Below are 15,942 nucleotides of genomic sequence, written 5' to 3'. Positions count from 1 at the left end.
CTGGTCAGGATCACTCTTTAATTGGCAAGACACATTTTGTTTTTCCTCAAAGCAAATATGTAACAAAATTCTGTCCCTTCTAAAGTGTACTGTGGGAAAGAGGCAGGTAGGGGTGAGAATGTTGATGCACCCTCTTTCATAGGATTGAAGATGCAATTGACTATAAAAGTCTGATTTCAGAGAATTTAAAGTATGAAAAAAAGTACATCTTAGGCTATGAAATAAGGCATTTTGAGTGGCAGAAGAGTATGATGGTTAAGTGCCTGGAGTCGGACAGACATAGCCCTACCATTCACTACCTTTGAGAACTTGGCCGAGTTACTTCACCTTTATAAAACTGAATTTCTTCACCTATAATATGGCAGTAACCACTAGGGCTGCCTGGTGATTAGGATTGACCCAGCCAGCTTGGTATTTTAGTTCTCGGTCCAGTGAAATAAAAATCCACAAATGACCACTTTTGTATTTCCTTCAATATTCCATACTTCTCTGAAGTAAAACAATTAGGTATAAAAAAATAAACCTGTTAGAAGGTTTTAATCTTCACATTTTGCCCTGTATAGCTCTGAATTCTTCGACTCTTTTATGAGAATGTATTCATATATTGTTTGTGATAAAAAAATGAAATATATAAAAAATTTTATTCAAAAAATTTTTAATATACATTTTAAAACAATTAGTTAAAAAGCAAACCCAAATCATTGCTTGATGTGTGCAACAGTTTCTGCGGAGGGCATCTGGTAAACCTTAGTAAAAATAGCAGTCACTTTTTTTTTTTTTTCCTAGGGGATGGGGGGCTAAAGTCTGAGCCTTTATTTTTTTAACTGAAGTACAGTCAATTACAATGTGTCAGCTTCTGGTGTACAGCACAATGTCCCAGTCATGCATGTACATACATATATTTGTTTTCATATTCTTTTTCATTAAAGGTTATTACAAGGTATCAAACATAGTTCCCTGTGCTATACTGAAGAAACTTTTTTTAAAATCGATTTTTATATATAGTGGCTAACATTTGTAAATCTGAAACTCCCAAATTGATTCCTCCCCACCCACTGTCCCTGGTGACCATTAGATTGTTTACTGTCTCTGTAAGTCTGTTTCTGCTTTGTAGATGAGTTCATAGTGTCCTTTGTTGTTGTTGTTGCTAAATTCCACATATAGGTGATAGCATATGGTATTTTTCTTTTTCTGGCTTACTTCACTTAGAATGATGATCTCCAGGTCCATCCATATTGCTGCTAATGGTATTCTTTTATTCTTTTTTATGGCTGAGTAGTATTCCCTTGTATAAATATACCACAACTACTTTATCCAGTCATCTGTCAATGGGCATTTAGGTTGCTTCCATGTCTTGGCTATTGTAAATAGTGCTGCTATGAACATTGGGGTGCATGTATCTTTTCGACTAAGAGTTCCTTCTGGATATATACCCAGAAGTGGGATTGCTGTATCATATGGTTAATCTATTTTTAGTTTTTTGAGGAATCTCCATGCTGTTTTCCTTAATGGCTGCACCAAACTACACTCCCACCAGCAGTGTAGGAGGGTTCCCTTTTCTCCACACTCTCTCCAGCATTTATTGTTTGTAGACTTTTGAATGATGGCCATTCTGACTGGTGGGAGGTGATACCTCACTGAAGTTTTGATTTGCATTTCTCTGATAATTAGTGATATTGAGCATTTTTCATGTGCCTATTGGCCATTTGTATATCTTCATTGGAGAACTGCTTGTTTAGGTCCTCTGCCCATTTTTGGATTGGGTTGTTTGCATCATTTGCAAATATTTTCTCCCATTCTGTATGTTGTTTTGTTTTGCTTATGGTTTCCTTTGCTGTGCAAAAGCTTGTTTAGTTAGGTCCCATCTGTTTATTTTTGCTCTTATTTCTATTGCCTGGGTAGACTGCCCTAGAAGGACATTTCTAAGATTTATGTCAGAGAATGTTTCCCCTATGTTTTCTTCTAGATTTATCGTGTCTTATCTTATAGTTAAGTCTTTAAGCCATTTTGAGTCTATTTTTCTGTATGGAGTGAGGGAGTGTTCTAAATTCATTGATTTACATGCTGCTGTCCCATTTTTCCAACACCACTTGCTGAAGAGACTTGTCTTTTCTCCATTCTTGCCTCCTTTGTTGAAGATTGACCAGAGGTCTGTGGACTTATTTCTGGGCTCTCTATTCTGTTCCATTGATCCATATGTCTGTTTTTATGCCAGTAACATTCTGTTTTGATGACTGTAGCTCTGTGGTATTATATTAAGTCTGGGAGGATTATTCCTCCTCTTTTTCTTCAATATTGCTTTGGCAATTCTCAGTCTTTTGTGATTCCATATAAATTTTAGGTTTGTTCTAGTTCTGTGAAAAATGTCCTGAGTAATTTGATAGGGATCACATTAAATCTGTAGATTGCCTTCAGCAGTATGGCCATTTTAACTATATTGATTCTTCCAATCCGAGAGCATGGGATATCTTTTTTTTTAAGTTTAACATTTTTTTACTGAGTTATAGTCATTTCACAATGTTGTGTCAAATTCCAGTGTAAAGCACAATTTTTCAGTTATACACGAACATACATACATTCATTGTCACATTCTCTTTCGCTGTGAACTACCACAAGATCCTGTATATATTTCCCTGTGCTACACAGTACAATCTTGTTTATATCTATTCTACATTTTGAAATCCCAGTCTGTCCCTTCCCACCCCACGTCCACCTGGCAACCACAAGTTTGTATTCTATGTCTATGAGTCTGTTTCTGTTGGTTTTTTGTTTGTTTTAAAGATTCTGCATATGAGCGACCTCATACGGTATTCTTCTTTCTTTCTGGTTTATTTCACTTAGAATGACATTCTCCAGGAACATCCATGTTGCTGCAAATGGCATTATATTGTCAGTTTTTATGGCTGAATAATATTCCATTGTATAAATATACCACATCTTTATCCAGTCCTCTGTCGATGGACATATAGGCTGTTTCCATGTCTTGGCTATTGTGAGCATGGGATATCTTTCCATTTCTTTAAGTCCTCTTTAATTTCCTTAATCAATGTTTTGTAGTTCTCCATGTCTTTCAACTCCTTGGTCAGATTTATCCCTAAGTATTTTATTCTTTTGGATGCAACTTTTAAAGGGATTATTTCTTTACTTTCTTTTCCTAAAAACAGCAGTCACTTTAAAGTGTTAAGTGAGTGTGATGCACTGAGTACGTTGCCTGGCATCCAGCGCCATGGGTCGCAGTGAACATTACGTATTAAATGCGTTTGCCGCTGGAAGGCAGGGTCTTCTCTCATTCACTGCTGTTTCCCAGCACCTGGAACTATGCTTAGAACATGGAGGGACGCAGTACACATTTGACGAACATATGAATGACTTGATAAATGTATACACCTCAGACTAACACTTGCAGATGGTCAGGTGGAGGAACGGTGGTTGGGAGAAGCTTTAGCTGGCAGTACTGGCCTCGCACAGAGGGCCACCCCAGGCTCATAGGTGAGAAGGGTGAATGCCTTGAGTTGCTAAACCAAACCCAGGACAAGGACTGAGAGAGACACTCAAGCCAGGCCCCAGAGCTGGGTGTTCCTTACAGGAACGCTTTCAGAACTCTTAAGTCCCATCTTGTCCACAGTACTGAAGCACTGGGGACTTCCTGCCACTTGCTCAGAGGCAGAAGATCTACTGAGCGCTGTTCCCAGCACAGCACCGGGCACAGTGGCAGGAAGGAAAGGCCTTTGGCTGAGTTCTGACATCTGGCAGCTGCAAAGGGCCAACCCGGTCTCCTCCCAAAACCTTTGGGTTGCTTCAGGAGAAGTCAGCATGCCCTGGGGAAATTCTCACCTATATATACCTGATGACTGCAATTTAAAAAATATTAAAAAGACCAGAACTCCCCAGCATTTCTTCTTCTCCTTTTCCAGTTCTGGGTTGGATTTTATAAATTCCAAGGATGTTTAGAGAATGGAAAAAGCTTCAGGGATGGGAGGAGCTGCCTAATACATTGCAAATCCATTGTTACTGAAATCAGTTTGAAAAGCTCCAAAAGCAAAAGTCCTCAAAGTACTTAAATGTCCCTTTCCCACTTTTTTCACTTTCCAGGTGACCTTGTACAAGGGCTCTGACATGGAGGACTTCGGGTTCAGTGTAGCAGACGGCCTGCTGGAGAAAGGAGTCTACGTCAAAAACATTCGCCCAGCTGGGCCAGGAGATCTTGGTGGCTTAAAGCCCTATGACAGGCTCTTACAGGTAAGACCTCAGGTGGAATTTTAATTAACTCTTCAGTCTTATTCAACCAGTGCCTGTTGTGGGACACAGCGGGGCCACCCACAGATGTGGGTCTGACAAAGAATTTACCAGAGACTAAGTGTAAGAATAGAAGGGTTTATTAGGGTATGCTGCCATAGACAGTAGCAGGCCACACCGATGGGAGATGGCTGTGTGAGTGCCAGGGCAAGGGACGAGGGGAAAGGTTAACAGTTACGCTGCCACAGACAGCAGTGGGCCACACAGGCCAGGGGTAGCTGTGTGAGCACCGAGGGCCAGGTGTTAGGGTGTTTTATTTATAAGGTCAAGCCCCAAGGTGCCTGATCGGCTTGGGCACAAGTCTGTCGACTGAAATAAATGCACAACCTAAAAGTTGAGAGTTATTTTATTCGGTGGACATTTCTGAGGACTGGAACCGCTTCGAGCCTGGGATGACAGCCTCTCAGATCGCTCTGAGGGACTGCTGCGAAGAGGCAGGGGAGGAGCCAGGATATACAGGAGCTTTACAACAAAGACCAGGTCAGTGGAGGTTAAAAGATTACTTGTTAACTAAAGAAAACCAGGCATCTCAAGTTAAAAGATTTAGCACTTTTCCATGTCTGGGAGGAAGCAAACATTTGGGTTCATTGAATTTATTCCTTTGACAAGCACCTCGCTATCCAGGGCCAGTATTCTGTCCTTTCTTATTCTGAGTCCCCTCAGAGGGCACCACTGTGAGCTGCTGCAGAGGCCGGGCTGCAGGCTTGTCTTCCTGGGGGGTGGCGGCAGCCGCTGAGGACTTGATGGTTTCAGCATTCTTTGTTTACTGATAGGGTTGCTCCCCCTTGGCCCTAAATTCGACCAATATTTTGGGAGACATTTCGTGACCAATTTTGCCCCTGGGCGCTAGGAAGGCTCATTCCTAGGTCAGGCAGAGACTGTGGTGACATGCCACTCAAAGTGCTAGTTGTTGGGCCAGGCCCTGTTGACACTCAAAAATTGTCTGGATCGCCTGTCTCACCAGTCTGTTATGATCCAGGAAATGTTTCCCCTTGTTGCTCAATCCCATACCTAGAATCACACTAATTACAATTATTTTATACAGGGTTATACTGTGATCTGTTTTTCCAAGATGTTTGGCCATCTTGTCTGAGGCCTAGTTATACATTGGGAAATGTGAGAGATGACAATCTTATAAAATAGAGTAAGTAATACAGTTAGGAGTATTAATAAATTCATACAGAGCATAACAATTTAGAAACAAAGAACAAATTACAACAATGATCAGTATAACTAGTTGTAATCTGGTTGCAGTAACCCTCAAATCCACAGGGGAGCCAGCTGGAGATTGGAGAGAAAAAGACGAATGCTTCATCCTTGTTTACAAAGGCATACTTCACCAACTTGTTGTAGGTCACTGAGTAAGAGTAAAGGTTTTCCTGGAGAATAAAGGCCAGTATGTTTCTCAAAAATCATAAGCTTATCAATCATATTTATCAGTTCACTTAGTTCCATGTAATTAATTTATCTGGATAAAGTCATCAGGTTTCCATTAGAGTTTTATAATTTACCAGCTCACTGGTATGATCTAAAAGTTATCAGGAACTTTTTTAAAAGTCCCTTGTTTATGAATCTTCCTGAGGATCTTCATTTTATAAAAGCATCAGAGTAAAACAATGACTGTTTATATAAATGTTTATATAATGACTTAAAATGTCAAGGTTAAAGATTTGATTATACTGCAGTTAACAAGCAACTTGGATATTTTTGACATACAACATTTTAAGATAATAATTAGCATTATGACTGATACTGATTATTAGATTCCTAGGAATTTTATACAAATTTTAAAATAACTGTATTAGGTTATATTGTGGAGCTAAAAGGTTTTAACTTAGTGACTAAGTTTTATCTCCAGTTACTTGACAATTTTTTTAAGTAACTTAACATACCAAATATGTCTAGCTAGTTTAAGATCTCTGTGGGATGTTTCAGGGGCCCTCTGAAGCACCCCAAAGTTAGCTGGAGGCCAAAAGAACCTTAGAATTTGGTATTTGGGAAAGCTTGTTAAAGCTTGAAAACACGTGGTGAGAGAAAACCATAGGTCACTGTGAAACAGTGCCTACTCTACGGAAGTGACAATGGTTCTAGAGACAGAAATAACTTGCAGCACACTCACACAATCTGGTACCAAAAGTAGCACTCTAAGAAACTGTTCGTAACATATAGAATTAAAACCCAGTCTCGTACCAGTTTTTAACAAAAAACTCTTTTAGGATTCCTTCTCAAGTCTATCACTTTCTGTATCCATATTATTTTATCGCTTAATTCTCCCATCTAGAAACTACCAACTCTAAGTAGCAAAATGCAGTCTTATCTTTTATACCTTCTTTTGTTGAAAACAGGTTTTCTACTGTATGCCAAAATATTTAATTTTTTATAGTAGCTTTACATATCTAAATTAGAACATTTAACTCTTAAAATCCTTGATTTCCTGTGAAAACGAGGATATAAGCAATTACGAATTGTCTTCTTTCTTAGCGTTCTGTAGCCAATAAATAATTTATAAAATCATGTGCTTCCTTATAGAAAATCTCTTAGGGTGGCACCAAACACATTTATCAATAGGACCAAATACCTTTAGCTTCTTTGTAAAGGCAAGCCGATGTTTAGTAAGTAATGTTTTAATATCTTACTTTATTTGGGAATGACCTAGTTATTTAATAAACTCCCATCATTTAATTTAGCACAACTCTAGAATTTTATGATACCAAATATTTGCAGAGATTATTTTAAGCATACCTTCCTAAAATATAATTAAAGCATTTGCCCAAAAGCTCTTATCTCATTTGTATTTAATGTACTTATAAGAATTGTATCATACCAAATTACTGTTATTATATCTGCTGCAGATTTGACTTTCATTAAACCTAGGTACAGTAAAGGTATTATACTTAATATTGATGGCTCTAATTAGATCAAGAAACTTAATCTAAACTTAATACCAGGTATTAAACTTAATATTGAATATTTCCCAGTTCACGTGAACCTGAAAGTCAATTTGGCCAGTTTTTATTTTAGAAATATTTAATTTGTAAGCTCTTACTTTTAAGTCAATTAAATAGAACTCTCTTATAAATTTAATTGATTTTTTTTTAGCAGTAGAGACATCTTATACTTATAATGTGTACACAGACTTATAAACAGACAAAACTAGAGACCTCATAGCTTCACTTTAAAACTTAGTTATGAGTTAGGTATTACAATATAAATTTATTGCTTATAAATAATAGTTGGAATAAGTTGAATTTGCTTGTTCAAATCACTAAGGCTTACTATTTATGGAAAAGACTTTGAAGGTTTGTATTTGTCCTTGAGAAAGTCTGAAGGAACCCTCAGAGTTCTGAGCTCCAAATGCCAAAAATTTCCTTGGCCTTAAGTTTTACTCTGTTGATCTAATTAGGTTCAGTCTCAGGTCAATGTCGTATTTACATTTCTGATTTGTAAGACAAAGACAGTTGCATTTAGTTCACCAAAGAACTGGTCTGTCACCTAAGTCCAACTGTATCCCCTTAATTTGCTTTTTTGTATCAGTGAAACTTCCAAACAAAGAGTTCCAGGTTTTAAAACATTAGTGTTTACTTTATCATGTCTTCAAAGGCTTGCATAAGGCATTTAACAAGGGCTCTCTTTCTTGGGTTACAAGTTAAACCTAGAGTAAATCTCCATTATTTTTATTAGCCCCTGAATATTAGCTTTTAGTTGTACTTTATATTGTACGGCTCAGGTAACCCTATTAATTTTCTTTAGTACGTTTAATTCATATTTCTTGAGGGGCAGATTTATGTGCCCAGTCCTATAATACCAAGCAGGGGAAGCAGTCCCCACTGAAATTTATCTATCCCACAACATAATTAAGCAAAAGAGGTCTATATAAGGTCCACCTGACTAAGCTGTTGACTGAAATAAATGCACAACCTGGAGGCTGAGAGTTATGTTTTACTCGGCGGACATTTCTGAGGACTTGAACCCCTTTGAGCCCGGGATGACAGCCTCCCAGATCGCTCTGAGGGGCTGCTCCAAAGAGGCAGGGGAGGAGCCAGGATATACAGGAGCTTTACTACAAAGACCAGGTTGGTGGAACATTAAAAGATTAGTTGTTAACTAAAGAAAATCAGGCATCTCAAGTTAAAGAATTTAGCTCTTTCTCTGTGTATGGGAGGAAGCAAACATTTGGGTTCACTGAACTCATTCCTTTGACAAGCAGCTATCTATCTAGGGCCTGTATCCTGTCCTTTCTTATTCTGAGTCCCCTCAGAGGGCACCATTGTGAGTGGCTGCAGAGGCTGGGCTGCAGGATTGTCTTCACTGGGGGGTGGCGGCAGCCGCTGATGGCTTGATGGTTTCAGTATTCTTTGTTTACTGATAAGAGTTTGCAGTATTTTTGGTTTACAGCGCTCCCCCTTCGTCCTAAATTCGACCAGTAATTTTGGGAGACATTTCATGACCAGTTTTGTCCTATGGTGCTAGGAAAACTCATTCCTAGATCAGGAGGAAGATTCTGTTGACGTAACAATTATGAGTGGCAACAGGGATCAGGCCCTGTTGATTACTAATCACTAATGTATCCTGATCCAGGAAAATATTCCCTCTTGTTGCTTCTTCCCATATCTAGAGTTGCACCATTACAATCACTGGTCTCATACAGAAGTATGTAGCTGGTCTACTGTTTCAAGTTCCCTAGTCATTATTTTATCAGAGGCTCAGTCACACTGTTGATAATGCAAGAAGCAACAATTTTGTAAAACCGGCAAAATTCAAATATAGTTAGCAGTATTAGTAAGGTCATAAGTAATTTAAGCTGAAAACTTCCATTAGGTGCAGCTCAGTGTATTCCCAGGTCATCTGACCCCCAGGTCTGTTCTGTACCAATCCTTATCTTCAAGGAAGACGTTATACCGGCATTATTCATGAGACTCCCAGCCAAATTTCCTAGTGTTATTAGGCTGGTTATCTTTAGTATAGTTTAATTTTTTTCCAACGTAAGAGAGCCTTTAAACTTAAACGTCCATAACCTGGTGTTAACCATGTAAGTCGTTTCCGTAATTGAGGGAGGTTATATTCTTTGGCTGAAACTCTGCTGTTGGCTTGATTGAGCTTGAGTGACCTTATAAGAAAGTTTGTATTTATGGCCAGCCTCAGAGCAGGTATTAGTAATTGGCCAGGTGAGGGCTCTCACCTTGTAATGTCAACAGCGGCCTAAATAGAACTATAATTTTTTTTTTCCCAGAATTAATTTCCTGAGGGCTATCTAGTTAGAGCCTTGGAGTAGGGAAACCCACCAAGGTAACACAGAAGTGCTAGATATAGGTAACTGACCATAAACCTAACAATTGGATTAGTTCATAAGCAAAGGTATGAGCAATTATCAAAGTAATTGGTACACAGGCCTGGTCCGGTGTCTTGGGTCAGCTGTCTACCTCATATGTCGTCTTCTTCTAATCCTGGTCTGGTAGCTTCTTCTCCATTTGAGCATTGTTTCAAGGTGAGCAGTCCTCTATAGGCCAGTCCAGTGAAGGGGCTCTTTCTAACTGGAAATTAATCCAAAAGTCAATTTTCTTTAGCTTTTGCTGTGCATGGTCTAGTTAAGAGTACCTGATAAAGGGCCCTTCCATCCAGGTTAGAGATAGTTCTTTAAGTCATGTCTGTTCCCGTATGTATAATCCCCTGGTTGTAGATCATGGGGCATCTGATCTTCATCCAAGGATGGATTACTGAGCTTCAGAAACAAACCTAGTGTCCCTTTAATAATTTAATTAAACTTTGCAGCAATGTAACATAACAGCAAGGAATGATCTGGTCAGTCGTAGTAAATACAGACCTCAATTAACAAAACTAGAATTTAATATCCACTGAAATATCTTTTTCTAAGGTTACCCTCATTTTATCAAATATAGCCAAATCAAGATTAACTTGTCTGCAAGTTAAGTCTGATTATTTGATCATATAGGCTCTTTTAAATTGGCTGTGCTGGAACTTTTTATAAGGAATCTCAAGCTGAAATTTTAATAAGGTCTTCTAAGGCCAGGAAAACCACGTTATGGGCTTGTCACAGATTTTGCCGTACAGATTTAGATTTAGGTGAATTCTTTTCTTTTCAAGTTCCATAAAATACCTTGAGATTCCTGTATCTGTTAGGAGATGATCTTCCTATTATCTGATAGAGCCACTGGGGACCTAAGAGTTTCCAGTCTCTGGAGGGATCAGAGAGAAAAGATAACTGTTCCAAGTCTGCTTACATAGGTATAATTTATCAAATTGCTGAGTCATAATTAGCTTAAGGAGAAGGGTTTCTTTTTATCTGGGAAACAGATTAAAAGCCAGTAATATTTCAGACAAAATAAATTATAACCATATTTATCAGTTTAATCAGTTTAATGTAACTAATCCTTTTTTTGCTGTTAAGTTTTATGAAATAAGAGTCTCCATCAGACTTAAAATTCTCACCCAGTTCAGTGCTATAATCTGAAACTTACCAGAAAACAGCAAATCTCCTTGAGAAAGCATTTTCCAAAGGCATCAGAATAAAATGTCCATAAGTGACAAAAGGTTTAAAGCCTGGTTAAACACCTAGTTACACCGTAATCGATAAAGAAACCTGGTCACAATAACCAGAATTATGACTGGTAACATTTCAGACATTATCAGATTTTTAGGGATTTTACATGATTTCTATAATATCTTTCTTAATAACATTTTCTCATACCATATAACCTAAGAAGATTTATTTATTTGACAATACTTCCCATGTAACTTAACATTCCAAATGAAACTTACTAGTTTAAAAACCTCTCTTTGGGATGTTTCAGGGGCCCTCTGAGGCATTCCAGATTTAGGTGGAGGTCAAAAGAATTCTGATTAAAATTTGATATTTGGGAAGCTTGTTAAAAAGTTTTAAAATACTTGGTCAGATAAAAGCACAGGTCACTGTGAAACAGTACTTACTCGTTAATAAGAAGATATTTAAAAGGTAAATGCAGAACAGATCACTTCAGGGGTAAAAGAAACTTTACAATCTGTTACTAAAGGCTGGATTAACATTTTAAGAAAACTTTGTCCTCTTAACAGAGACAACCAGATCTAGTCTTGTACCAGCTTACTTCTAAGATTCATTTACTTTGACTAAATTTATTCTGAACTTAGCCAATCCCGACCATGTACAAAACTCTTTTTATCAGGCTCTGTCTTCCCCAAGCCTTCACAACTTTCTATACTCATATTATTTTGTCTCTTATTTTCTCTTCCATTCAGAAGTAACCAGCTTCAGGACAGTCACTATTTTTCCATTAACAAAATATAATTCTATTCCTCATACCTTCTTTTACACACTCATCTTTCCTAGCATACTGAGATGTTTCCCTTAATAGTAGAGAATATTTCAGGGTGGCACCAAACATTTATTAATATTTCTAAACACCTTTAGTTTCTCTGTAAGAGGAAGTCAATGTTCAGCAAGTCATTTTTCAATCTTATTTTATCTGAAAATGGCATAGCGATTTTATAAACTCCCATCACTTAACTTAATTTAGCACATTAGAATTTTAAGATGCCAAATACTTGTAGAGATTATCTTAAGCATACATTTCTAAAATATACTTATTTTTAAACTATTTACCCAAAAGCTCTTACCTCATTTGTGTTTCGTTTAAGAATTTTATCACATCAAATTACTATTATTCTTTTGATAAATCTGCAACAGATCAAACAAGATCTTATTTGACTTTCATTAAACCTAGGTACAGTAAAGATATTATACTCAATATTGATGACTGAAGACATCTATATTAATTAGAACAAACGTAAACTTAATACCAGGTATTAACTTAATACTGAATATCTCCCAGTCCACGTGAACCTGAAAATCAAGTTGGCCAGTTTTTATTTCAGAAATAGTTAATTTGTAAGCATTTACTTAAGTCAGTCAAAGCTCTTTTATAAACTTAATTTTTGGTATTTTTTTTTTAGCAGTAGAGACGTCTCACATCGATAATGTGTACAGACTTATAAACAGACAAAACTAGAGATCTCATAGCTTCACTTTAAAACTTAGTTTTGAGTTAGGTATTACAATATAAACAATACCTACTGCTTATAAATAACAGTTGGAATTTGCTTGTTCAAATCACTAAGGCTTACTACTTACAGAAAAGACTTTCAAGGTTTGTATTTATCCTTGACAAAGTCTGAAGGACCTGTTAGAGTCCTGAGCTCTAAAGTGCCAAAAATGTCCCTGGCCTTAAGCTTTACCTCATTGAGCTAATTAGGCTCTGTCTCAGGTCACTGTTTGTCGTATTTACAGATCTGATCTGCAAGACAAAGACAGTTGCTTCCAGTTCCCCCAAGAACTGGTCTGTCACCCAGGTCCAGGGGCAATTTCCCCTCCTAAATTAGTTTCCCAGTGTCAGTGAGAAGACCTCCAAACAAAGAGTTCCATGTTTTAAAACTTCAAGGTTTACTTTATCATGTCTTCAAAGGCTTGCTTAATAAGGCATTTAATAAGGTCTCTCTTCCTTCAGTTCCAAGTTAAACCCAGGGTAAATCTCTATTACTATTTTTATTAGCCCCTGGACATTAGTTTTTAGTTTTACTTTATATTGTCTGGCTCAGGTAACTACTGGTTTCCTCTAGTACGTTTAATTCATGTTTCCTGAGGGGCAGATTTATGTACCCAGTCTTACAATACCAAGCAGGGGAAGCAGTCCCCACTGAACCATGTCTATCCCACAACATAATTAAGCAAAAGAGGCTTATATAAAGTCCACTTAAATATACCAATTTTTAAAAACTTTTATCTCAATATTATCAATGCATACCTTTAATATTTTCATTAGGCTTAATCAGTAAGTCTTGTTTTTAGGAGTCCTAGAAGCCTTTTTTATCTCTTGTCCATTTTATCTAATTTTATATAAAAATTCTCTGGGATCCCCAGATGAGTTTGCGCCAAAGGACTTAGGCCCTTGTCAGTCTTTAAATTTGATTAATTGGTCTACTTATTTCCCTAATAGTTGATCAAGTATCTGGGGTTTTTTTCCAGCCCTATAAATATATATATTTTAAACTTAGGTAAATAGAGCTGACTTGTTTAATCCATAAATGTCCATTTCATTTATCCCATTTTAAATAACCATCTGAAAAATACTTAACCCATTTGGGATAAGTCCCTTATTATTTTTTCTTATTAAAAAAAAATTGTGTGCGTGCGTGTTAGTTACTTCTACCTTTTGGATGGCAAAGACCAAGGTTTTTAAACACCTGCATAAACACAAACACATAAAGTGCCCAAGAAAGATACAACATTTATGTTTCAAGAACACAGGAGGAGAAATCCAAGTTCCCTAAGCAATAAAGCAGCCCTGGCTCAGTTATTTTCAGGGTGGGATTTTCTTTAATTCTCAATTAAAGTTTTGTACGTACATAAACCTGGCCGGGGTGTTAGTTGGAGGCTGGCAGTCTGTCGTTCCCTTGTCTTGTTTTGAAAGATCTAGTCCCCATTTAAGGTCAGTTTGTCAGAATAAAATTGCTAGTGGCTTTCCCTACAGGGACGCTGCACGGCATGAGATCTCTGCCTCCGTGTTTCTCAGTCACCCGAGAAAGCCGGTGCTGGCCAGGAGGAGGGAGCCGAATGGCTCTCGTGAGATTTCAGTTTATTCTGACAAACTCTATTAAGGTAGCCAACTCAAGGAAAAATGACAGATCAGTTCTCCCCCTAATTACCCAGTCCAAGCCTACTCAGTGTTCTCTTAACTGAACAGTCTTCCCAGTCTTTCAACTGAGGATAAAACCAGTGTCTCAACTGAGTGAAATCTTCCCAGTAGCTTTTACTGAGGATAACCCGCCCTGTGTCTAAACTGAGCAAAACTCTTCCCAGTGGCTTTCGCTGAGGGTAACCCAGGTACCTCTTCTTGAAACTGAAAGTTTCAAGGATAACGTACTCCCCCAGAGAGGAGTGTAACACCACAGAATGAAACTCAGGATCACCAACCAGTAACAGGTCCTAGAACCAGGAGAGACTCACCCAAATTCCTCTGGACTCTCCGAGGTGTCAGGTGGGCCCAAGAGGCCTCTGCTGGTACCGAGGCTCCGGATCCTTGTCGAATTCAGGTGAAGGAGAGAAGTCTGCTCTGGGTCCCTTCATAGTGGTCGCCAAAACTGTCAACTGACATAAATGCACGGCCTATAAGTTGAGAGTTACGTTTTATTCAGTGGATATTTCTGAAGACTGGAACCGCTTTGAGCCTGGGATGACAGCCTCCCAGATCACTCTGAGGGACTGCTGCGAAGAGGTAGGGGAGGAGCCAGGATATACAGGAGCTTTACAACAAAGGTCAGTGGAAATTAAACCAGGCATCTCAAGTTAAAGACTTTAGCACTCTTCTATGTCTGGGAGGAAGCAAACATTTGGGCTCATTGAATTCATTCCTTTGACAAGCACCTCGCTATCTAGGGCCGCATCCTGTCCTTTCTTATTCTGAGTCCCCTCAGAGGGCACCACTGTGAGTGGCTGTAGAGGCTGGGCTGCAGACTCGTCTTCACTGGGGGGGTGGGGGTTGCAGCCACTGACGACTTGATGGTTTCAGTATTCTTTGTTTACTGATAGGGTTTGCAGTATTTTTCATTCACAAGTCTCTGGTTGCAGGCGAGATAAGAGGTTTAGGGTCCGCGAAGGGCGGTGGGGTTCATGACTGATGAGGTGGACTGAAACAAGCCTGCCAGAGCTATTGTGAGATGAGGCATTACCTAGGGTTATTAATTTGTTAGGGGAACATATCCAGTAAAGAATGTACTTTCTGTTGAGGGAAAGCAGGCAGACATCTGAGAGCCCAGGAATGGGACTTGAAGGCTGTCAGTGGGCCCAACAGTGCCCACCCAGCCTCCTTTGCCTCAAGACTAGATTAGAGGCCCACCTTTGGTAGAATTCACCAGTTACTGAAACTTCCTGTTTCCCTGTATATATCCTCCAGCAAGTTATAAACTGCTCGAGAACAGGGCTAGCACTTAATTCCCCCATTTCCCATTACACAGGGTTTTATATCTCAGTATCTCACACTGTATCTAAAACCCAAAAGCTGACCCTTGTTTACTTCATGGAGTCCCATTGTGGTCAGGTATAGTTTCATTGGGCAAAGCAAATTCCTCTCTCCTGTGCAGTTTTAGGAGCATTTAGCAGGAAGAGAAGAGGGTTGACATCAAGTCTGGAAAAGTGTGTTCAACCAGAATGACTCTGTCCCCAAACAACTAACTTTCAAAGCAGGAGGCCACACTGCTTGGTTGGCTTTTAGACATGTGTTCACCAAAGCAAGCTGTCATTGATCCGTTAGTTTTAAAACCAATTCTGGCGATCCTTTTTATCATGGCAGTTGAACAGTTAATCTTGTCCTAAGAGTATGGGACACTTTTATTTTCCAGAGATACTCTAATTTTTGCTTAATAAGTAACTATGCAAAAGTTGACCTAAGTGTCCTCTTTTTCTATAAATTGGAGCTATACCTACTTTCCTGGAAGATGAGGCTTAAAAAAGTAGACTGGACCTAGATTGTGAAGGGTCTTGAGGGCAAAGATAAAGCTCTTCGACCTTTTTTCTGGAGGTATATTAATTTCTTAAGCAGGATGACACACTTTGTAATGCAGAATGGTAATACAATAATC

General features: G+C 38.5%; 1 protein-coding gene across 8 annotated transcripts in view; it reads left to right on the top strand.

Annotated features, from left to right (window-relative positions):
* GRIP1 (glutamate receptor interacting protein 1) overlaps nucleotides 1-15,942 on the top strand; it is a 615,139-nt gene that overhangs the window by 596,159 nt on the left and 3,038 nt on the right. For all 8 annotated transcript variants that reach the window (XM_074375094.1, XM_074375092.1, XM_074375093.1 and 5 more), the window contains one exon: nucleotides 4,093-4,239. In XM_074375094.1, coding sequence (XP_074231195.1) covers nucleotides 4,093-4,239 — 147 coding nt within the window. The remainder of the gene's footprint in view (nucleotides 1-4,092; nucleotides 4,240-15,942) is intronic.

Source organism: Camelus bactrianus, chromosome 12 (genome assembly GCF_048773025.1).
Source record: "Camelus bactrianus isolate YW-2024 breed Bactrian camel chromosome 12, ASM4877302v1, whole genome shotgun sequence".
NCBI classification, from domain to species: domain Eukaryota; kingdom Metazoa; phylum Chordata; class Mammalia; order Artiodactyla; family Camelidae; genus Camelus; species Camelus bactrianus.
The sequence above is the reverse complement of the archived record's forward strand: the minus strand, read 5'-3'. Positions and strand labels throughout refer to the sequence as shown.